Source organism: Erinaceus europaeus, chromosome 20 (assembly GCF_950295315.1).
Source record: "Erinaceus europaeus chromosome 20, mEriEur2.1, whole genome shotgun sequence".
NCBI lineage: Eukaryota > Metazoa > Chordata > Mammalia > Eulipotyphla > Erinaceidae > Erinaceus > Erinaceus europaeus.
This window is the reverse complement of record NC_080181.1, coordinates 9,864,145-9,888,927: the sequence shown is the minus strand read 5'-3', so window position 1 is coordinate 9,888,927 and position 24,783 is coordinate 9,864,145. Positions and strand designations below refer to the sequence as shown.

The 24,783-nt window shown below is 41.7% G+C and overlaps 2 protein-coding genes and 1 pseudogene across 2 annotated transcripts; 2 read left to right on the top strand and 1 right to left on the bottom strand.

The window, feature by feature from the left end:
- Nucleotides 1-46: 46 nt before the first annotated feature.
- On the bottom strand, nucleotides 47-988 carry LOC103111382 (olfactory receptor 8B12). Its single transcript, XM_007520661.1, has one exon. It carries the CDS (start codon nucleotides 986-988, stop codon nucleotides 47-49), a length of 942 nt encoding a protein of 313 aa, XP_007520723.1.
- A 14,678-nt stretch (nucleotides 989-15,666) lies between these two features.
- Nucleotides 15,667-15,764, top strand: LOC132535180 (small nucleolar RNA U13; annotated as a pseudogene).
- A 5,032-nt stretch (nucleotides 15,765-20,796) lies between these two features.
- LOC103111412 (olfactory receptor 8A1) lies at nucleotides 20,797-21,726 on the top strand. Its single transcript, XM_007520691.1, has one exon. It carries the CDS (start codon nucleotides 20,797-20,799, stop codon nucleotides 21,724-21,726), a length of 930 nt encoding a protein of 309 aa, XP_007520753.1.
- The last annotated feature ends 3,057 nt before the right edge of the window (nucleotides 21,727-24,783 follow it).

The following is a 24,783-nucleotide window of genomic DNA, read 5'->3' as shown; positions in this document are numbered from 1 at the left end:
GACTAGCAACCAGAGCATTGGCTCTCCTTCTTCACATGCAACTTCCTCAAGAAAATATTTTCCCCAAGGTTTTCCTCAGGGACACTTTCACATCCTTGTTCCTCAGACTATAGATCAGTGGGTTTAGCATGGGCACCACGATGGTATAGAACAGGGAAGACACCTTCCCCTGGGCCAAGGGAAAAACTGAAGGTGGCTTCAGGTACATGAAAGCCCCTGAACCAAAGAACAGACACACCACAATGATGTGGGAGCTGCAGGTACTGAAGGCCTTGGACTTGCCCTCTGTGGAAGGGATGCGCAGGATGCTGGAGAGGATCAGAGCATAGGAGATGAAGATGGTGATGATAGGCACCCCGATGTCAATGCCCACAACTATGTAGACCACCAGCTCATGTACATAAGTGCTGTTGCAGGACAGCTCCAGGAGAGGAAGAATGTCGCACATGAAATGATTCACAAGGTTGCCAGCACAGAAGGTCAGACTGGCTATACTTCCTACATGTGCCAAGGCCCCAGAAAAGCCCATCCCATAGGCACCCAGCAGAAGGAGTAGACAGACTTGGGGGGACATGGCAGTTGTATACACCAATGGCTTACAGATGGCCACATAGCGGTCATAGGCCATGGCCGACAGGACAAAGGACTCAGAGATAACAAAAAAGCAGAAGAAAAAGAGCTGACTTAGACACCCTGCATGCTGGATGAAGTTCTTGTTTGAGATAAAACTCTTCAACATTTTGGGGGTGATGGTGGTAGAGAAACTGAAATCAATTAAGGATAGGTTGAAGAGGAAGAAGTACATGGGAGTGTGCAGGCGAGCATTCAATCCAATGAGTGTGATCAGACCCAGGTTCCCCACCACAGTGACCAGGTAGAAACCTAGAAACAGGAAGAAGAGGGGCAGCTGCAGTCCCGGCTGGTCTGTCAAACCTGCGAGGATGAACTCGGTCACAGAGGAGGAGTTAGCTGCAGCCACTGTGCTCATGGTTAGAGGATAATTGGAAGGAAGAGGATTAGAGGAGGTTTCTGTGGGGAAGAGAAGAGAAATCTGTGGAACATAAAAAGAAAGACGGGGACAGTTAAGCACACATACTAACTACTATACGCAAGGACCTGCATTTGAGTCTCTGCTCCCTACCTGAAGGGGCGAAGCTTCATGAGCAGTGAAGCATGTCTGCAGGTGTCTCTCTTTTCTTTCCCTCTCTATTTTCCCCTCCTCTCTCAATTTCTCTTTGCCCTGTAAAATGAAAACATAAAGGAAAAAACAAAACAAAAAAAGGAAAAAATGCCCACCTGGAGCAGTGGATTCCTTGTGCTGGCACCCAACCCCTGCAACAACCCTGGTGGCAACAAAAACATAATTGATTGACTGATTGGTTGGTTGATTAATTAATTAACTGCTTGCTGATGATTAATTAATTCTTAAAAAATAGAGACATATCACTATTATGCTCCCAATTCCCATACCTGTTTTACAGCGTAGAGTGCAGAGAAGTAGAGGGAATCTCAACTTGGTGTGGAGGAAAGTTTGCACTGTTTGTAAGCTATTTTCCAAAACATCAAAAGCTAAACAATGCCTGCAGAGTGAGAACAGAGTGTCTACAGTCAGGGGTACCAAAGATAAGATAGCAGCTTTAGATCTCTAATTAGGTTTGTGATGTATTCCATTCTCTCTTGTGGGTCTATGTGAAAGCTTGGTAGAGCTTAGAGGAGCTCTCCCATCCTTGGATGGAGGTCTGGAAAGACACCCCACTTATTACCCTCTCTCCTTATAGAGATGAGCCAAGAGGAAAAAGCTCCTACACTCAGTTTCTCCTTGTTAGTCTCTAAAGCTCACAGAATGGCTACTGCCTCGCATACTTAGTTCATTCTGCTAGCAAACTAAGTGGCTGCTTGCTTCAAAGTTTATTCAAAATTCACACTTCACTATAACTTCACCTTTGATCACATAAGAGTACGTACTTGATCACAAGCCCTGCCAGTACCCCGGCACTGAGACCCCATATTCTATTTCCTTGTGCTCTTTGATATCTGTGATTTACATCAAGCTTTGTTTTTCTCCTTCTCTACCTCACCTTACTGGTTTAACCCCTATGCTTTTCTCAAATACCTCTGAATAATTAACTTGCCTGCATCATGGAAACTAATTGTCTTGACCTTTATGTATCTCATCAATTCTTATCATACCAACCCCTTACCATGGGGGCAAGCTGACCTTTAAGAAACCTGTAATTTCTGACACATGTGAAAAATGTTCTTTGTTTAACTCAGTATAAAATCCTGTACCCATCTTCAAATAAACAGATGTTCGTATCAAGATATCTCCCGATGCCTCCTTCTATATCATGCAGTTACTAGAACTGGTGAGGGAAGGTCGGAGGCTTATCTCCCTGGTTGGAGCCACCTCACGTGAGCACCAGCACTCTCTCTCATCTCTGCAGTTCTGAAACCTGGCTTTCCATGGAGAGTCCTGACATGCAGGTGAGGATGCAATGACTGGTCAGTTTTCCAAGATCTCTAAGCTCAAGTGGTTGTGGGGTTTATTATGATAATTTAATGTTCCCACTTGTACTCTGAGAGAATGCCTTCTAAACTGTATGAGAACATTATCATTCCCACATTACAGATGAGAAAATGTATTAAATAATTAGCTCCAGTCAGCAAACCACTGAGCTGTTGCCTAAATGTAGGCAGTCTGATGCTCAGGGTTAGTGTCTGTAAGGGCTACCACTGCAGGACTGGCCAGCAGGCAGGCACTCACCTCCCTTTAGTGCAGAGCTGTAACGCTATGCTTAAGTGTCTCCTGCCCACACAGATTGTTCTGGGAAGAAAGAGGGCTTTCACGTGTTGAAAAGGAAGCATTGAGCTCAGATTTCTCTCTTCCTAGACTGGATCACTGAATCAGAACTTGTCTCCTTTACTTTCTAGCTATTGTGCACTAAAGAACGTGGGTCTCTATTGCTCACTACCCAAAATTGGCTTTATCCTCCAGGACAGAGCTAGTGTCTTTTCTTGGCTATCAGATAAGAGGAGATGAGCCACTTTTATTACAGATGACAGATCTCACTGGTCTGATTATTATGATGCAGACTCTCTCAAGACCATTTCCTCAGAGATAGCTTTCCCCAAGAAAGAAGAAATGTTTGTTTATACCATGACACTTTATTTGGCTTTTAGACACAATTCTCTATTTAAATTAATATTCACCCAGTACTCTAAAAAAAATAACAATGAAATTTATAGAGTTATCATTTCTTCACATAACTGTCACGATCCAAAGCACTAGACAAATATACTTTTATGTATCCTTCATGATAATGATGTTCATTATAAAGGTAAGCTCCTTACTGAATAAGGAAGTTTCAAAGCCCACATGCAAAGCTCTATCCGACTCCAAGTCTCTGGTTCAAGACTAAACTTTCTGCCAATAAGAGCTACTGAAACCACACAGTATGGACCTGGGCTCTGCTGATCACTGAAATGGAACTAACAAAAATAAATGATTGCATAAGGTTAGGTCAATATAATGCACTACTTGGTATAAGTACTACTAGGGTAAGGCATTCAATAATTGATTAATCTTCCATTTCATTTCAGAAATCATTTGCATTATTCCCAGTTCAGATAAGAAAAGCGATTTCTCTGGTAGTAACAAAGAAGTCCCATTACAGGGGGTTGGGCAGTGGCGCAGTGGGTTGGGCAGTGGTGCAGTGGGTTGGGCGGTGGCGCAGTGGGTTAAGCGCATGTGGCGCAAATCGCAGGGACCGGCGTAAGGATCCTGGTTCGAGCCCCCGGCTCCCCACCTGCAGGGGAGTCGCCTCACAGGCGGTGAAGCAGGTCTGCAGGTGTCTTTCTCTCCCCCTCTCTGTCTTCCCCTCCTCTCTCCATTTCTCTCTGTCCTATCCAACAATGAATAGCGTCAACAATGGCAATAATAATAACCACAACGAGGCTACAACAAGGGCAACAAAAGGGGGAAAAAATGGCCTCCAGGAGCGGTGGATTCATGGTGCAGGCACCGAGCCCAGCAATAACCCTGGAGGGAAAAAAAAAAAAAAAAAGAAGTCCCATTATTTTCTCACCCTGTGCCAAAGTCAACCTTGCTTTAAATAAATAAGCAACTGGAATTCCCTCTCACCATCTCACTCTTCTACTCACTTTCCTTTCAGTCTCTCAGCTGACTTTATTGTTTATCAAGGCTGTCAAAACAAATCCCAGAGACTCCCTCCCCAGCACTGGGTCACATCCAAAATTGTTCTTCTTTCATGGTTTGTTGTCTTTTCTGTCTTCCACTTAACAAAAACCACTATCTTTTCAAGAACTGTCTACCCAATTCTCTTAAGATATTTACTTTCTCTAACATCAAGTCCACATGTTGTGACCCCAGCAGGAACTTGGGACAATTAGCATATGAATTAGTATGACACTCTGAAGGGAACATGGTTGCAAGGACTATATAAGCAAGGACCTGGAGCAGCTCAGTCTCTTGATTGGAATACCTTCATCATGGCACTCTCCTGTTGGTGTAGCTCCAGACTGATCCTCTTGGGTAGCTTAGTTGCAGATTTTGGAATTTTGCCTATTATCTTAGCTAGACTTTTCCTATCACCTTCACACTCATAGTGATTATTATGAATAAACCTCTACTTATTTAACCTTAAACAAAGCCACATGTTGTTTTGTAATACCCACACATTCACAGAAGTTTAGACAGAAACGACAAAATAGTTTCCAACAGAAATTTAGTCATAGAAGTGGCCCCAGAGGGAGTCGGGCTGTAGCACAGCGGGTTAAGCGCAGGTGGCACAAAGCACAAGGACGGGCATAAGGATCCCGGTTCGAGCCCCGGCTCCCCACCTGCAGGGGAGTCGCTTCACAGGCGGTGAAGCAGGTCTGCAGGTGTCTGTCTTTCTCTCCCCCTCTCTGTCTTCCCCTCCTCTCTCCATTTCTCTCTGTCCTATCCAACAACAACAACAACAATAATAATAACTACAACAATAAAAAACAAGGGCAACAAAAGGGAATAAATAAATAAAATAAAATATTTTTAAAAATTATAAAAAAAAATGACCCCAGAAATGATCAAATTCAGTGTTTCCCAAACATGAGCACCACAGGTTTGAGTTACCTAGAGTGTTTATTAGAAAGAAATTCATGAATGTTATGCATGTACAAACTATTGTATTTACTGTTGAATGTAAAACATTAATTCCCCAATAAATAAATTTTAAAAAGAAAGAAATTCGTGTCACAAAATGAACTTGTTAATAAATATTCATTGACCACTAAAAAAAAAAAAAAAAAGGAAAATCAAATCTTCTGAATCAGGATCTCTGTGGGTATGAATGCAATAGTATTCATACTATTTTAATTTTCTCCAAGTGATTGCAATCCTAGTGATTTATAAATCCAAACAATGAATACTTACACTCATCTGACACACTAAGGAGATCCAAAGAGGTAACACCACTTACCCCATGTTGTAGACCTAATTCAAGTCTCCAGGTCTCCAAAATCTTCTGGCCCTCAGTACAAATGAACTTCAGCTTACCTGGTATGCAAAAATGTAAGTAATTAAAAGTTGGTTATCAACCTTAAGCAACTTTAATATTATAAAAAAAAAAAAAAAGGAGGCTGGATGATGGTGCACTCAGTTAAGTACACACCATATGGAACCAGGTTCAAGCCCCCACTCCCTACCTGTAGGGGCTGAGCTTCATGAGCTGTGAAGTGGGCCTGCAAGTGTCTCTTTGTCTCTCCCCATCTATCTCCCTCTTCCTGCTCAATTTCTCTGTCCTATCTAACAAAAACAAAAGAGGGGTGGGGCAGGGTGAGAAGGAAAAATGGCTGCCAGGACAGGGGATTTGTCAAGCAGACACCAAGTCCCAGTGTTAACCCTGGTGGCAAAATAAAATAAGTAAATAAATATAAATAAATATTGGGGGTGGGTGTAAAGCAATTACTTATGAAGCAAAAAAGTATACGGATGAAATTCTTGGGTGAAAGCCAGAAAATGGCATGACCACCTCATTAACCCTAACTTTTTCCCTAAGGGAATTTTCCAAACCAAGTCTAGTGTCATGGAACCTAAGCAAAAGTCAACAGTCACTACTTGTGGAATACAGTAAGGTTAGTGCTCAAGGATAAGACAGATGGAATGTGTGCGGCATGGGGCAGAGAAGAAGAACCAAAAGAAAAAAAAACTCTCAGGCACCTGCATGAAGCTCTCTTATTTTATTAGGGTTTGTTAGGGCTGATATTTTTGGTCACTGATTTTTTGGATAGGAAGAGATCGGCAGTAGAGAAGGAAACTTCCTCCAGTGTGGGGATGGCCAGACTCAAACTTGGGTTGGGTATATGGCAAGACAGGCACCCTCCCAGTGAGTTAGTGATCTTTCCCGCCCCTTTACCTTACACACACAGCATTTATAACTGAGGTATCAAAGACACAAATCCTGTTGGGGCTAGGAAGTCAGCACAGATTCAGAGAACGCACAGTACTAAACAGATGTTGGGTTTCTAACCCAGTGAAAGTGAAGACACTTTGGGGAAAGCCAGGCATTCACACAGAATCCTGAAAGCCATAGCTAGGAGGGAGGACTAGATGATCAAAGGGCAAACATGAAACAGACCCATCATAACAAAGACCAACTCCAGGTCTCAGCAGGATGAAGGAGCTTCATGAGAAAACTGACTTCATCTTAGAACAAAAGTCAGTCCTCTGCAGAGAAGAATATAATCTATCTACAACATATTCACAATGTTCAGCACCATAAGATAAAAAAAGCTTTAAGTTAGACCCAATATCAGTATCATGAAGAAAAATATATTAATAAATATTTTATATATAAAAGACCTTTGTGACCTAGATGTTGGAATAGGCCAAGTTTTTAAATGACTACTATATGTATTTGAATTTTTGTAAAAGATGAAACTGATAATAGAAAGCAAATTGCAACAAAGTAGTATAAATAACAAATACAAACAAACAAAAATTTCCAAAAGAAAATTCAACACCAAAAAAAGCTATTAGAATAAAACTTCATTGGGTTGACTTAACAGCAGATGAGGCATGGCTTAAAAAAAAGTATCAGACAAGCAACCAGAAGGACTGAAATAACTAAAATCAGAGCAGAAATGAATAACATTGGAAATAAGAGAACCACACAAAAGATCAATGAAACTAAATACTGGTTCTTCGAAAAAATAAAATTGACAAACCCTTAGCCAGACTTGGGAAATATCACAAAAGACATCACAGAAATCCAAAATATGTGAAACTTCTATGAACAACTATATGCCACCAAAGAGAACCTGGAAGAAATGGAAAATTCCTAAAAATCTATACCATTCCAAAACTGAACCAGAAGAACTACAAAACCTAAATGTACCTATCACAGCCAAAGAAATCAAAACAGTTATTAAGAACCTTAACAAAGTTACAGAACCTAGATATACACCAGGGCCCATGAGACAGGGTACATGTTCACATGTCTACATGAGTTAGGGGAAAATATAGACCTTAAAATAAAAGTGTGCAATAGTCTACAGTGACTTAATAAGTGCAGCAAGCAAGTAGAAAGATGTAAAAAAGACACCATAAATTAAATATTTACTACTAAGACCTAGATAATCGTGGTCTGGGAGGTGGCACAGTGGTAAATCTTTGGACTCAAAAGCATGAGGTACCAAGTTCAATCCCCACAGCACATGTGCCAGAGTGATGTCTGGTTCTTTCTCTCTCCTCCTATCTTTCTCATAAATAAATAAAATCTTTTTTTTAAAAGGCCTAGATACTCTCCTCACCTACTTCCTATTTCACTTCACTCAATCACTCTAAGCCTTCTTGTCAGAAAAAAGTAAGGACTACAAAAGCTGGATAAGGGCAAGCGACCAGCACACTCTAATGATGGTTCTCTTGGTCACTACCAGGCCACCTCATTATCAGAGGCCCTAGTCAGGGAATCCTGAAATTCCCACACAGACCCCTAACAGACCCCTATATCCACCATCACTGGTCATCTCCATCAGGAACAACATCATAAACCCTCTTGTGGGCCATAACAGGACCTTGCCCTCAATGTAGAACAATGGTAGAAACCACTCCACTCTCTGAAGGGAGGCTGGGCCAACATACTCTGCCACTCAAGGGAGACGAGTGCTGAAATGAGTGCAGCCTAGAATGTTGCTGGCTATGACCATGGAATTTGAGTTCAGACCAATAGGGATGCAGAGGTTACACAGGCTCCTGTGCTAACTATAAACCGTTATGGGTCCTAGGTCAGATCCATGGGATTTACAGTTAATAGTATTTACACACTTTTCCCATATTTGGGAGCTACTCTCTGCCCTGATCCAGCTTTCTATTCCTATTCCCAACTCTGAAACTCTTCCCAGGCAATACTTTTATCCCACCTACATGTTAGTTATTGGGCTTAGGCAAAAATTAGTAAAGTTATGGGTCCTCTAGAATATACCAAAAACAGACTTTCTAGCTTCTTCCAACATAAAGGCCCCAAACCTCATCTGCTATATTCTTGCCTTTAGGTTGCTGATTATTAAAGAATTTGTTCTGCTTTATACCATAATGCTTTTCAGTTACCAAGTTGCAGATGCTACCACGACATCAACCTGACTTCCCTGTCCAGATGATCTCACCAGTATGTTCTGGAACCCCACCTCCCCAGAGCCCTACCCACTAGGGAAAGATAGAAACAAGCTGGGGGTATGGTTTGACCTGTCAATGCTCATGTCCAGCAGAGTAGCAATTATAGAAGTCAGGCATCCCACTTTCTCCTCTCCATATAGATCTTTGGTCCAGGGGACTTGGCAGTGGTGCACTGGATTAAGCACACATAGTACAAAGCGCAAGGATCCTCACAAGGACCCATGTAACAATCCTGGTTCAAGCCCCCAATTCCCCACCTGCCATAGTGCAGGCACCAAGCCCCAACGATAACCGTGGAGGAAATATAGGATGATCTCAGTTACAGAAAGAAGTTGAAAAACAAGGTCAGAAGGGAAAACACTAAGCAGAATTTAACTGGAGTTGATGTATTGTAAAAAAAAAAAAAAACTCTGGGGTGGGAGGCAGGGTTCAAGTCTTAGAACATGATGGCAGAGGAGGACCTAGTGGTGACTGAATGGTTATGTGGAAAACTGGGAAATGTTATGCATGTACAAACTATTGTATTTTACTGTCAACTGTAAACCATTAATCCCCCAATAAAGAAATTAAAAAATATATTTTTGGGGGTCGGGCGGTGGCGCAGTGGGTTAAGCGCATGTGGCGCAAAGCGCAGGGACCGGCGTAAGGATCCTGGTTTGAGCCCCCGGCTCCCCACCTGCAGGGGAGTCGCTTCACAGGCGGTGAAGCAGGTCTGCAGATGTCTATCTTTCTCTCCCCTTCTCTGTCTTCCCCTCCTCTCTCCATTTCTCTCTGTCCTATCCAACAATGAATTGCGTCAACAAGGGTAATAATAATAACCACAATGAAGTTACAACAAGGGCAACAAAAGGGGGAAAAAATGGCCTCCAGGAGCGGTGGATTCATGGTGCAGGCACCGAGCCCAGCAATAACCCTGGAGGAGGAAAAAAATATATATATTTTTTTTTGATCCATACTCCCAAAATTTAAAGAATAGTCAAGCTTCCAATGGAGGGAATGGAATATGAAACTCTAGTAGTGGGAGTTGTATAGAATTGTACACTTCTGAGAGAATACAGATCCAAGAAGGATTCAGAGGACCTAGTCGGGGTTGTATTGTTACATGGGAATCTGGGGAATGTTATGCATGTACAAACTATTGTACTTACTGTTGAATGTAAAACATTAATTCCCCAATAAAAAAATAATACTAAAAAAAAGAATTGTATGCTTCTTATCCCATGATCTGGGATGGGAAATATCAGTGAGAGAAGAGTAGATAACACATGAAAGCACAGGACTTGAATGAGGACCCAGGTTCATACCCTAGCACTACCATAAATTAGAGCTCAACAGGGCTATGGTCTCCCTCATACAAAAATAAAAAAGAAAGAAAGAAAGAAAGAAAGAAAGAGAGAGAGAGAGGAAGGGGGAGGGAGGGAGGGAGGGAGGGAGGGAGGGAGGGAGGAAGGAAGGAAAAAAAGAAAGAATGGACAGACGGACTAGGGGCAGGCAATGGCATACCCAGTAGAGTGCAAATGTTACCATGCACAAGCACATGGATTCAAGCCCCCAGTTGCTACCTATAGTGGGGGTAGGAAGATTTATGAGTGGTGAAGCAGTACTGTAGGCAAATCTCTCTTCCTCTCTTCTTCTCTATCTTCCCTTACCCCTTCAATTTCTCTCTGTCCTATCAAATAAAATAAAGGAGGAAAATGACCACTAAAAGCAGTGCATTTGTCAGTAAGCACCAGACCCAGCAATAACCCTGGTAGCAATTATAAATAAAAATTAATTATTTAAATCAATAGAAACGAGACCTACCAGTAGTAATTTCCATACTAAAATGATGATGGAAAAACAATAAAAAAGAACACAGCTAACAAAACCTTTGGGACAATGGTAAATAATCCAACATATGTATAGTCAGAGCTTCAAGAGGTAAAATGAAAGAGAACATAGAAAAGAAGAGTATTTTAAAAGATGCTCAATGAAATTTACCCTAATTAGTTGAGATATATGAGCCTACAGAACCAATAGTGCATGAAATTATGGTCAATACTAAAACAAAATTCACTACACCTAGGCATATGTTTAAACTGCTAAAACAAAAGGTAAAGGGGGGAAAGCTAAGAAGCAAGCAGAGTTAAAGAGTACAATATTTTTAAAGGAACAAGAATAGTTAAGTTTTGTTTATTTTAACCACAGCACTGCTCAGCTCTGGCTTATGGTGACAATGGAGACTGAATCTGGGACCTCTGGTGCTTCAGGCATGCAAGTCTTATTGCATAGCCATTACACTGTCTCTCTCAGCCCAAGAATAGTTAAAGTTTACAAGATTGACAGATGCAGGCAAGAATATTCCTGGTAGAATACACACATTATCATGCACAAGGACTTTGGTTCAAGCTCCCAGCCCCCGCCTGCAGAGGGAAAGCACGTAATGGAGCACTGCTCCAAGTGTTTCTGTTTCTCTCTGTTTCTATAAGGAAAAGAAAGGAAAACTGGTTAGTAGGAGCAATTGAGTCATTGTACAAGCATCGAGGCCCACTGCTAACAGTAGTGGCATATAAAACAATAATAAAATGAAAGGCGTTCCGGGAGGCGTGGCCATGGAATAACTAGGACAAAATCGCCTCTGCTCCCAAATCAACAAATAAATGCAAGAGACCCAACTGAGGTCATAATCTACAGCTGAAAGTTCTGCACATGATAATGTGCTGAGCTGCGCCATTTTGGCAATTTCACTTTAAGAGCAGCAAGCAAGTAACATTGTTTCTAGTGCTGGAAGAAAAGAGACAGGGGCTTAAAATCTCTCAGTCTTTGACTCAAGGGGGCTTTAGCTTTCTGAATTTAAGGCAAAGACCAACATAAAACAGGGCATTTGTGACCACAAGACAGCCCAAAGCAAGCACTCCCCCCCAACCCATCCCACCCGCCAGAGATCATGGACACAAGAGGAACCTAGAGATCACAATAGCACCACCTACTGGCCATCAATAACCAGCACAAAAAATGTGCAAGCAGAGAAATAGAACCAAACAGCCAACTATACCATATCAGCCAGACAGAAATGAAACAGAGGAGATCCAAGAAATTACAGATTTAGAGAGACTCTCAGAGACATGAGGACTCTTCAACAATTTAAGCAAGAATTTAAAGAGCATGTTACTATGGAATTAAAACACAAGAGAGGAACTTATAACAGAGTTCATGAAGAATCTTCAAATCTTAAAAATAGAACTTCAGTCAGAACTCCAGGGAGTAAAAGACACTCTAATTGCAACCCTTGCCCAGGTATAAGGCTTATGAAGTAGATCCACACATTCAGAAGAAATATTTTATTTATTTCTATGAAATTATTTTACTGAGGGGTCGGGCAGTAGCACAGCGGTTAAGTGCACATAGCACGAAGTGCAAGGACTGGCTTAAGGACCCCAGTATGAACCCAAGACTCCCCACCTGCAGGGGGGTCACTTCACAAGCAGTGAAGCAGGTCTGCAGGTGTCTTTTTCTCCCCCTGACTTCTCCACCTCTCTCGATTTCTCTCTGTCCTATTCAACAACAATGACAGCAATAACAACAACAATAAACAACAAGGGCAACAGAAGGGAAAAAATGGCCTCCAGGAGCAGTGGATTTGTAGTGCAGGCACCAAGCCCCAGCAATAACCCTGGAAGAAGGTAAAAAAATTAATTAATTAAAAAGAATAGGAAAGCTTCCAGTGGAGAGGATGGAATATGGAACTCTGGTGGTGGGAAATGTGTGGAATTTCACCCCTTTATTCTATGGTTTTGTCAATATTTTCTATTTTTTATTTTATAAATAAATTAAATTTTATAAAAAGAAAGGAATAGATGCAGGACCACAGAAAAACATTGCCAAATATATATAACTAGAGATAGGTAGCTATAGAAATAATCGTCAACCTCTATCTGTAACCTTGGGAAAACTGTAGTTTCCAGTGAAGGGAATAGCGAAACAAAATTTTGGCGGTGAGAATTGTGTGGAATTATACCCATGTTACCTCATAATTTCATAGATCAATAATAAATCACTAATAAAAATTTTTTTAAGTAAATGAAAGGCTGACAATACCAAATCTTACAAAGAATATGGAACAAACAAAATGTTTCTTAATGTGAAAGGAACTGTAAATTATTCATATTTGTGGAAATAATAAGGTAAAACACACATATATATATACCATAGCCTAGCAATTAAACTCCTAAACATACACAAAAATAATGTTTATGTTCACAAGATAACTCACAAGCAAATGATCACTGCAGCTTGATTATAACACCAAAATATTTCCCTTATTGTGGAATGGTTCAACTTAATGTCAGCAGGAGAAAGGAAAAATAAATTACTGTATATTCACACAGTAGACTTAAAACTCAACTTTTTTTTTTTGTAAATGGGTTATGGATATGCACAACAACCTTGAAAAGTGATTCATCTAGAAAAGAATATCAGGAACACACTTAAGGAAGAGTACAGAATTCTATAACTAGTGTATTTTGCTAGATGTGGAGTAACTTGTTAAGAGTCTTTGAGTAAGAGAACAGCATTTACTAATTCATTCAACAAATGTTAATTGAGCAGCTGGACTTCTAGTTCTGTTCTAGAGACCCAGATTACTTCACTAAACAAAGTCTGCTGTGCTGATTTAGTTTGACTCTACTCAGAGAAAACATAACAAATGGTCCATAGTTGTGATGCTCTTAGAGTCTCACTATGTCCTAGAGTGATTCTAATGAATCCCAAAGTCTGATGTTAATCCCAGTACATATAAGTCAATAATGGAGAAGAAGAATTAACTATCACAGATTCTCTTAGGGACTCAGAGGCCAAGAAGACCCCAGGGATTGATTCAAAGTTGACATTTCTGCAAGTAGGCAACAGAATTTTAATTGGAAAATTATTAGGAATAAATTTAAAAATAATTAAGGAATTAAGAATGAATTAGATGTACCATCAGAGAAAAAAAACACTTATACAATAGATATTATCTTAGGATAAATGGAAAAAATAGTGAAAATAAGAAAATAAAGAGTATTAATATGAAAGAAATTATGTAGATACAAGGCAAAGAAAATCTAGTAAGAGTGCCCTCAAAGGAAACTAAAGCAAGAGACAGAGCAAACAATAAAACCTTACTTCAAAGAACTTTTCCTGCCACTTAAAAAATATATATATTTAAGTTTCAAAAATATAAAAAAGGATATATTGAAAAGAAACACCACTCTTATGAACATTGTCAAAAGTGGCCCAGAAAATAATATCAGACATCACAATGTTAGAGTAATGATCTGCTTCCCAAAGAGAAAAAAGAAAATTTGCAAAGAATTAGTATCAAAACATATCCCAGTCAAGTTATTAAAGATATCCTTTGAGATTCATACAGTCCTAAGTTTCTTAGTTTTTTTTAAAATACCAATGAGCAATAGCTAACCTAGAGGCAATGACTCTAACTTGCTTTTTTTAATTGTTATATTTTATTTAAATGAGAGATACAGAGAGAGAAATAGAGAGACACCAGAATAATGCTCAATTCTGACTTGTCGTGGTGCCTGGGATTGAATCTGAGGCTTCAGAGGTCTTGGCCACGGAGTTCTGGTACACAAATTTCTCTGCTATCTCCCTGGCCCTCTAGCTTCTAATTTTTAAACTTTAGGTAACATTTCAACATTAAAAGATACCCATTTCAGATAGATAGATAGATAGACAGATAGATAGATAGATAGATAGATAGATAGATAGATAGATAGATATGTAGATAGATAGATAGATAGATATAGATAGATAGATAGACAGGAATAGATAGATAGATAGATATGTATTCCTAAGTTAGTATTTATTTTTAATAGCAGGCTACAAGATAGTAAGATTATAGTATATAGTTCCACACCACACCACCCATCAAAGTTCTATATCCCCACACTCCCAGCTCCTAAAAGAACATCTATTTCTTGAAGAAATGACTGATGCCTGAAGAATGAAACATGTAAGATGAGCTAAGAATTATTTTTTATTAGTATGAAGTGCAAGGACTGATGTAAGGATCCTGGTTTGAGCCCCCTGGCTCCCCACGTGCAATGGGGTCACTTCATGAATAGTGAAGCAGGTCTGCAGGTGTCTTTCTTTCCCCCTGTCTTCTCCTCCTCTCTCAACTTCTCTCTGTCCTATCCAATAAAAGAAATGGAAAAATTGGCCTCCAGAGCAGTGGATTCATAATGCTGGCACCGGGCTCCAGAGTGGAGGGAAAAAGAAAAAAATATTATGTGAAATAGTTATTACTAGAGAATAGCAACACTAAGACTCAAGAAGCAAACTGAATAGAATTCCACAGAAGGAAAAGAAAATGTTGAACAGGGGTTCTGGGTGGTGGTGCAGCATGTTAACTGCACATGACACTAAGCACAAGGACCAGCTTAAGGATCCCAGTTCGAGCCCCCAGATCCCCAGGTGCAGGGGGAGGGTGGCCATGTCACAGGTGGTGAAGCAAGTCTGCAGGTGTCTATCTTTCTTTCCCCGTCTTCCCCTCCTCCCTCTATTTCTCCATCCTATCCAACAACAACAGCAGTAACAACAATGACAAACAACAAGGGCAACAAAAGGGAAAAAACAGCCTCCAGGAGCAGTGGATTTGTAGTGCAGGCACCAAGCCCCAGCAATAACCCTGGAGGCAAAAAAAAAAAAAAAAAAAAAATGTTGAACAAAAAGATAGTAATTGCAATGAACTGAAACACACAGAAAATACTCAAACTAGTGAGAATACAAATACTAAAGGATTAACTGGTCACCTTTGGAGGACAACATATTAATTATTCTAATTAGAAATGTAAATGTTTTTATCTGAACTGTGGTGGTAGGTAGACAAATTTACACATGTGGTAAAACTGCAACACAGTAAATATACAAAAAGAACACAAATGGGTTCATGGGACCTGCTATTACTTCTCCCAGTTGCAACACTCACATGAATATGAAATATTTAAATCTTTATTAGGATCCTTTTTTGATTTGTAAGTATAAGATTTGCAGGCTATGGATTGAGATGTACCTCTATCAAACCTTGTCATGAAGTCAGTGTATTACCCAGTTGATGTGGATAAAAGTATAAATACAACCGGTAAGGATCCTGGTTCAAGCCCCAGCTCCCCACCTGCAGGGGAGTCGCTTCACAGGCAGTGAAGCATGTCTGCAGGCGTCTCTCTTCCTCTCTATATCCCCCTTCTCTCTCAATTTCTCTCTGTCTCTATCCAATAACAAATAAAAAATAAAATATATATATATAAATACAAACAACCCCCCCCCTTGCTTTTTACAAAGATGGCACCTAAAGCAAAGAAGCAAAACTCTAGCTCTCCCAAAGTGTAAGTTAAATAAAAATGCAGTGCTGTAAGATGTTCACAGACACAAACACTCCACCCCATGATGATCCTGTGTCCATACTCCCATAGGAAAGCTTCCAATGGAGGGGCTAGGATGCGGAACTCTGGTGGCGGGAATTGTGTGGAATTGTACCCCTCTTATCCTATGGTCTTGTCGATCTTTATTAAATTAATTAAAAAAAAGTATTCTCATTAGCCTCTAAGTTTCCCAAGCCACAAGAAAATGCCCACAGTAAAAGGTACATCAACACATCTGGAAGGCAACACCTGATGCACTCAGACAGTACACTCAGACTCTAATTGCTCCTTCAGTGAGGTCCCCAGTCTCTGGAGTGACAGCATCTCAGGAGAGCCTCTGCTATAAATACAGACCCCAAGTCTCCTGGTCTCAGTGACCCATTTGTCACAACTGTGTTGGGCCCTCTGGATACACTTAGGACTAGATAAAAATCGACATGGTTCTCTCGTTTCCTGACTTCAAACCAAGGCAACCCTAAAATATCCAGGAGGCTTCTGAGTTTTTCTTCAGCACAGGTACTTGAGATTTAAAGTTTTCATGTGAAAACTTTTACAGTGTCTACCTTCCCCAAGTGTGTCTTCTCTGTATTAGGAGCTCAATGGCAGCCACCCAGAGCCTCTAGTGGACTAGGAGAATGACAGGTGAGGAGCCAGGTGGAGGAACAACTAGTAAAGTGCACACATGCTATGCAAGAGACTGGGTACAAAGCCTCAGTGCCTCGCTGGAGGGGACAGCTTCACAAACACTGGAGCAGTGCTTCAGGTGTCACTCTCTCTCCCTCTCCTATCTGTCTCTACCAGGAAAAAATGAAAAAAAAAAAAAATAGCCACCAGGAGTGCAGGATAACTGTGCAGGTACCAGCAATAACACTGGTGCAAAAAAAAAAAAAAAGAAAGAAATTAAGAAAAAGAAGGGGGAGGGGAAGGGAAGGGAAGGGAGTTTGTAGTAACTGAGAACAACTATATGGGTCACACTTGCATATGATGGTGGCAGTAAAATGCAAAGCAGTGCTGCCTAGAATTTTCCCCTCAGTACTCTACTGAGTAAATGGGTTCTCTCTACTTCCTTTTTGTAAAGCAATTTTATTTCCTGCAGTGGCAAATTCAAGATAGACTTCTTGGGTTTTTCTTGTTTTTAAAGTTTCTTATTGACATAAGGGGAGAATTAAGAAACTAAGATTTTAATTGCTTTCTTCTCTCTCTTTTTTTTTTTGTCACCAAAATTATCACTGGGGCTGTGTCAGCACTATGAATCCTCAGCTCCTGACAGCCATAGTTTCCTTCTTTTTAAAATTTTTTTCATTTTATTTGATAGGACAGAGAGAAGCTGAGAAGGAAGGAGGAGCTAGAGAGGGAGAAAGGCAGAGAGGCACCTGCAAACCTGCTTCACTGCTTGTGAAGCACCCCCACACCACACACACTGCAAGTGGGGAGCTGGAGCTTGAACCAGGGTCCTTGCGTGAGTCTCCCCACATAGCACTATGTGTGCTTATCTGGTTTGATTGCACCACTGCCTAGCTCCCTGTTTGTTTGTTTGTTTGTTTGTTTGTTTTGGTCTCCAGTGTTATCACTGGGGCTCGGTGCCTGCACTACAAATCCACTGCTCCTGGAGGCCATTGTTTTCCATTGTATTTGTTGCTATCATTGTTGTTGTTGCTGCTGCCCTTGAACAGGACAGAGAAAAACCAAGAGAGGAGGGGAAGACAGAGAGGGGGAGAGAAAGACAGACACCTGCAGCCCTGCTTCACCACCTACAAAGCAACACCCCTGCAGGTAGGGAGCCGGGGGCTCAAACCAGGATCACTGCACTTTGCACGATGTGTGCTTAACCTGGTGCGCCACCACCTGGCCCCATTTTCTCCTTTTTAATTACTGAAAATGATATTTTTAAAAAAGTAACTCACTATTTGTTGTGAAGTTAAACACTTCTGATAATATCAGTAACATGGTGGTCTGGGAGGTGGCGCAGTGATGGGGCTTTGGATTCTCAAGCATGAGGTCCCGAGTTCGATCTCTGGCAGAACATGTGCCAGAGTGATGTCTGGTTCTTTCTCTCTCTTCCTGTCTTTCTCATAAATAAATAACAAATCTTTAAAAAAAATAGTATTAGTAACATGGATACCATCAATAGTATCACACATATTATTTTACAGTGATACAATACAGTGTTTGTCTCCAAATAACATCCTAAAAATTTAAGATTCTCACATCTAAAAAAAAAAAAAGTAGAACTATAGTTATTACAGGAATCAAATGGAGGGTAGACAGCAATTGGTTATGCAAAGAGACTCTCATGCCTGAGGCTCCAAAATCCCAGGTTCAATTCCTTGTATCACCATAATCCAGAGCTGATCAGTGCTCTGGGGAAAGAAAGAAAGAAAGAAAGAAAGAAAGAAAGAAAGAAAGAAAGAAAGAAAGAAAGAAAGAAAGAAAGAGAGAGAGAGAAAGAGAGACAGACAAAGAAAGAGAGAAAGAGAAAAAGAAAGAAAGAAAGAAAGAAAGAAAGAAAGAAAGAAAGAAAGAAAGGAAGGAAGGAAGGAAGGAAGGAAGAAAGAAAGAAAGAAAGAAAGAAAGAAAGAAAGAAAGAAAGAAAGAAAGGGAAGGGGAAGGGAAGGGAAGGGAAGGGAAGGGGAAGGGGAAGGGGAAGGGGAAGGGGAAGGGGAAGGGGAAGGGGAAGGGGAAGGGGAAGGGGAAGGGGAAGGGGAAGAGAAGAGAAGGAAGTGGGTAGATAGCATAATGAAATCAAATGACAGTGTACAGGGGCTGGGCAGTAGCTTGTCTGGCTGAGCATACACTTTTCCATGCATATGGATTTGGGTTCCAGTCCCCACTCCTTACCTACAGGGGAGATGTTTCAGGAACAGTAAAGCAAGTCTCCAGGTATCTCTGTCTCCCTGCCTATACCCTCTCCCCTCTCAATTTCTCTCTCTCCTGTCAAATAAAAAGGGGAAAAAATTCGAGCCCCCGGCTCCCCACCTGCAGGGGAGTCGCTTCACAGGCGGTGAAGCAGGTCTGCAGGTGTCTATCTTTCTCTCCCCCTCTCTGTCTTCCCCTCCTCTCTCCATTTCTCTGTCCTGTCCAACAACGAACAACATCAACAATGGCAATAATAATAACCACAACGAGGCTACAACAGCAAGGGCAACAAAAGAGGGGGGGGGATGGCCTCCAGGAGCGGTGGATTCATGGTGCAGGCACTGAGCCCAGCAATAACCCTGGAGGAAAAAAAGGGGGGATGGTAAAAATGCCCACCAGGAGCAGTGGATTCGTCATGCAGGCCCCAAGCCCCAGTGGTAACCCTGGTGGCAAAAATAAATAAAGTGTATTGTAAGTGACAAAATATTAATCTATTAGTACTTCTACACATGTAAACACATGAATAGAAAAATCGAGAGACAGCCACTACAATCATTATTCTCCCAAAAGATGGAAGGGTTTTGTTGTTGTTGTTGTTGTTATATTTCAACTTTTCCACAAAATGCAGATGTGCTATGTGATTTTTAATGCACCTGAAATTTGCAATGAAATGTTACCTCTACCCTAAAATTTACTGAGATATGTCTACGGAAAATTGCTGAAGTGCTCCACAAAGATGAGCTAGAGAAAAGCCTAGATTAATGGAAACGACTCAGACTGGTGGCCAGAAGGCCAAGGTTTTAGGCCCACTTGTACTATTACTAGCTCTATGATACAGGGTAACTTGTAGAGCTTCATGTTCCTACATAGTGAGGACATGGCATGCATGCCTCGTTTTTCAAATGCTCTGTACAAACTAAGATGCCTAGTGTAAAGCAAGCTCGGCCGCCACACTGCTGCCATGCATGTGTGCAGACTGGAAGCCACTGAGTGAGGCAGAGGAGGCACTCAGATGACACGGTGGACCACACAGTCACTTGGCAAGGGTGCTTCAGTTCTCTCAATATAAATGGGAATAAATGCTGCTCTATAGATAACCTTTCATTCTTCATACCCAAAAAATTTAAGAAGAGTTCATGAGATTGAGCTGCACTGACTTAAAATACATACCCATAAACTCACCATCAGTGACTATGTAAGAGGTGCATAAGTGCTAAAAAAAAAAAAAAAAAAAAAAATCTCGTGGTCCAGGAGGTAGCGCAGTGGATAAAGCAGTGGACTCTCAGGCATGAGGTCCTGAGTTCAATCCTCGGCAGCACATGTACCAAAGTGATATCTGTTTCTTTCTCTTTCTCTCTCTCTCTCTCTCCTATATTTCTCATAAATAAATAAAATTTTTAAAAATCTTATTTCTGCAGTAAAATATACCAGCTACAAAATATAAACTCCATGTGACTATAGGGAGAGGGCCTCAGATGTCAGCTGCATCAGCCTCACCCAGAGAGAATAGTGACCCCAGACTGCAGCCCACCACCCCACCAACCCTGGAGGCCTGATCCGAGAGGTCAAGTTGAGACCTAGATCACAGAGATCACATATCCCTAACACCTGTAGTTGTAGCTGATGTTGTGGACCTATTGGTAACTGAGAGCCACTGCACTGGGGAAATCAAAAAACATGAAAGTAATACCATTTCCCCTTTTTCTTCTCTCTTTCTTCATGAACTGACAGCAGCTTTGCTCTCCCTCCTGGAGGAGGCAACGGGTAAAGGAGGTGCGTGGAGCAGTGCAGTGGGCAGCTCACACCACCATCACCACACTCTACAGGCTCTCACTACTATTCCCCGCCCCACAGGCTCCACGCACAGAAAAAATGGCTGCAGAAAACTACACTTCCGTGACGGTGTTCATTCTCGGGGGGCTGACACACCGGCCAGAGCTCCAGCTCCCCCTCCTACTCCTCTTCCTGGGCATCTACCTGGTCACCGTACTGGGCAACCTGGGCATGTTCACCCTCATCTGGCTCAGTGCTCAGCTTCACACCCCCATGTACTACTTCCTTAGCAACCTGTCACTGGTGGATTTCTGCTACTCCTCAGTCATCACCCCAAAAATGCTAGTGAACTTTGTGGCAGAAAAGAACATCATCTCCTATGAGGGGTGCATGTCCCAGCTCTACTTCTTCCTAGTGTTTGTCATCGCCGAGTGCTACATGCTGACGGTGATGGCCTATGATCGCTACGTGGCCATCTGCAGCCCTCTGCTCTACAACATCATCATGTCCCCTCAGGTGTGCTCTCTGCTGGTGGCCGGAGTCTACGCCATGGGCTTCATTGGTGCAACAACAGAGACTGGACTCATGCTAAGGCTGTCCTACTGTGAGCCCCTCATCAGTCACTACTTCTGTGACATTCTCCCCCTCATGAAGCTCTCCTGCTCTAGCACCTATGACATCCAGATGACAGTATTCCTATTGGCTGGATTCAACATCATAGTCACAGGCATAACAGTCCTTGTGTCCTATGGCTTCATCCTCTCCAGCATCCTCCGCATCAGCTCCACTGAGGGCAGAGCCAAAGCCTTCAGCACCTGCAGCTCCCATCTTGCTGCAGTGGGGATGTTCTATGGATCCACTGCCTTCATGTATCTGAAACCCTCCACGGCCAGCTCCCTGGCCCAGGAGAATATGGCCTCTGTGTTCTACACCACAGTCATTCCCATGCTGAACCCCCTCATCTACAGCCTGAGGAACAAGGAGGTCAAGGCCGCCTTCCAGAAGACACTCAGGAAAAACAGACTTTGAGGAAGACAGTTGTTGTTACTCAGTTTTATAGTAAACTGTCAAATGTACATCTATATGCTTGCCTGTCATTGTTCTTTATCATTTACATGTAAGCTGTTGTTTATACCAGAGGAAGCAGTATGCTTACCTTACCTGTTAGGAAAACCCTTTCTCTCTATGTCAGGGTGCAACCCTCCTTCATCCCTCATTCTCTCCACCCTTATCTCTCGCTGAAACCAACTGATTTTAAGTTCATTTGTTCTTTCCTTTGAGATCCACTGTACCCTATTCAGAGCACTCTGGTTACAGTTATTAGACTGACTATAATTGGTTGTATATTTTTAATTAAAGCACTGCTGGTTGGGACCAGGTGGTGGTGCACCTGGTTGAGCACACATCATAATGCACAAGGACCCAGGTTCAAGCTCTTGGTCCCCACCTGTGGGAGAAGTCTTGCAAGTGGAGATGCAGGGCTACAGGTATCTCTCTCGTCTCCCCACTCCCCACTCAGTTTCTCTGCTTCTACCCAGTAAATAAAATATTTTTTAAAGCACTGCTGGTTTATAAGAGCATATACTTTTTTATCTTTATTTATTTGTTGGATAGAGACAACCAGAAATCAAGAGGCATGGGGATGATAGAGAAGAGAGAGACAGAGAAACACCTGCAGCATTGTTTCAACACTTGCAAAGCTATCCCCCTGCAGGTATTTTGAACCCTGGTCCTTGCACATTGTAACATGTGTGCTCAACCAGGTGTGCCACCACCTGGCCCCTAAGAGCATATACTTTAAAGAAAAAATTTCACACCTCAAAATATGTGTTAATACATTCTGTCCATCACCAGAGGAACAGTATCCCTCCACTACTGTTCCTTCAGCCCTCACACCCTCCCTCCCCTCTCCTTCTGTAATGGTCTCAGTTATGAGGCCAGAAATTAAGTATTTGTTTTGTTTGACTCTGCCTGTTTTCTGTTTATATCCCACATGTTAAGTGAGATCTTCCAGGATGTTTTTCTCCTCTGGCATATTTTCCATAGCATGACCCCTTCCAGACCCATCCATGTTGAAGTGAAAAGCAAGACTTCACCTTTTAATGTAGCTGAGTAAGTATTCCATTGTGTATATAAAATACACCTTCTTTTCTGTAGTTGCTAGGCTTACCGCTCTGGACCCACATTCAGAGACTGAGGAAGAGGGGAATGATACCACAACACCAAAGCTTCTTCCAGTGTATGTCTGGGGGGAGGGAAGAGGAGGCTGGGTCAAGCTCCAATCTGGGTTGCACACATGACAAAGCAGGCACGCTATCCTGGTGAGCTATTTTGATGGACTGCCCAGTGTTCTGATTCAATCATCTATTGCTGGGTCCTTTGATTGTCTCCACTGTGAATAGCAGGGCAATATATATATGCATAAATCTTTTCAGAGAGAGAGTAAGAGTTTTCACTGAACAAATACTTGTGAAATTAGTGGTGGATCCTGTAACATAAATTTGAAGTTTTGACATTTTGAGGGACCTGGCAGTTGTGTACCTGGTAAAGTGTAGGTGTTACATGTTCACAGAGATGGATGGAAAGATAGAGGAAAGAGAAAGACAGACACCTGCAGACCTGCTTCACACCTTGTGAAGCATCCCTGCACCCCACCCAGCAGGTAGGGAGTGAAAGCTTAAACTTAGGTCCTTGCACACAGTAATGTGTGCATTTAACCACGTGCCCCACCACCTGCCCCCCCCCCGAGTCATTTGTCTTTTTACTACCTCCTGTATAAAAATTACTTTTCACCATTTCATTACCTTCTAAAGAATATTCAACAAGTACAAATAATGACAAGCAGGTACACAGAAGAGAAATACTTGTGTAGATAATTATTAAAATACACATTCATGAATTTATAAATTGAAAATAGATATTGAAATAGTCCACTCTGGATAGAAGATAAGAAATCCCATTACTAGGAACACAAAAACATCATAAAGAAAAGCCTGATCCTCGAGCCCCCAGCTCCCCACCTGCAGGGGAGTCACTTCACAGGCGGTGAAGCAGGTCTGCAGGTGTCTGTCTTTCTCTCCCCCTGTCTTCCCCTCCTCTCTCCATTTCTCTCTGTCCTATCCAACAACAATGACATCAATAACAGTGATAATAATAACTACAACAATAAAACAACCAGGGCAACAAAAGGGAAAAAATGGCCTCCAGGAGCAGTGGAATCGTGGTACAGGCACTGAGCCCCATCAATAACCCTGGAGGCAAAAAAAAAAAAAAGCCTGATCCTTTTGTTTCCATAGTATCCTGGCTGGAATTCTGAGCTAAAGGCCATAGCTTCTGGGTAAGGTGGTGTCAGAGACTCCTCACTGGGAGAAAAACATCATTTGTCCAAACCACTGTGGCCATAAGATGGTATTAAAATATACTGTTTCATTATGGCAGATAAAAAGTGAAAGAGAGGGGGTTCCCAGAAGATGGCGGACTGAGAAGCTGCTAGTGGTTTGAGCTCTGACCACATCTTCTGGAAATGGTAGGATTTTCTGCCTTTAGTAGGCCAGTCAATAAGGGGTCCTAGCAGTGACAACAAGGAGGTGACTATAACTTAATTTGGGTTAAAAAAGAGTAGAAAAAAGGGGGAAATTTTTTCTTTCTTTTAAATTATTAAGCACACCTCCTCCCCCTCCCCCCCCCATAACCAGTCCCTGGGGACTCACCAAACAAAAAAGAGAGAAGACTCAAATTAATAGAATTGTAAACGATGGAGGAGATATCACAACTGACACCACAGAAATCCAGAGAATCCAGCGAAACTTCTATAAAGAACTATATGCCACCAAGCTAGAGAATCTGGAAGAAATGGAAAAATTCCTAGAAGCATATGCCCTTCCAAAATTGAACCAAGAAGAACTACAAAATCTGAATGCACCAATCACAGACAAAGAAATTGAAACCGTTATTAAGGACCTCCCCAACAACATAAGTCCTGGACCAGATGGCTTCACAAACGAATTCTACAAAACTTTCAGGAAACAGTTAGTACCCATACTTCTTAAGCTTTTCCATAAGATTGAAGAAACAGGAATACTCCCT

Coding starts and splice junctions, on each gene's coding strand:
- LOC103111382 (XM_007520661.1), bottom strand. CDS start 988: ATGAGCACAGTGGCTGCAGCTAACTCCTCCTCTGTGACCGAGTTCATC.
- LOC103111412 (XM_007520691.1), top strand. CDS start 20,797: ATGGCTGCAGAAAACTACACTTCCGTGACGGTGTTCATTCTCGGGGGG.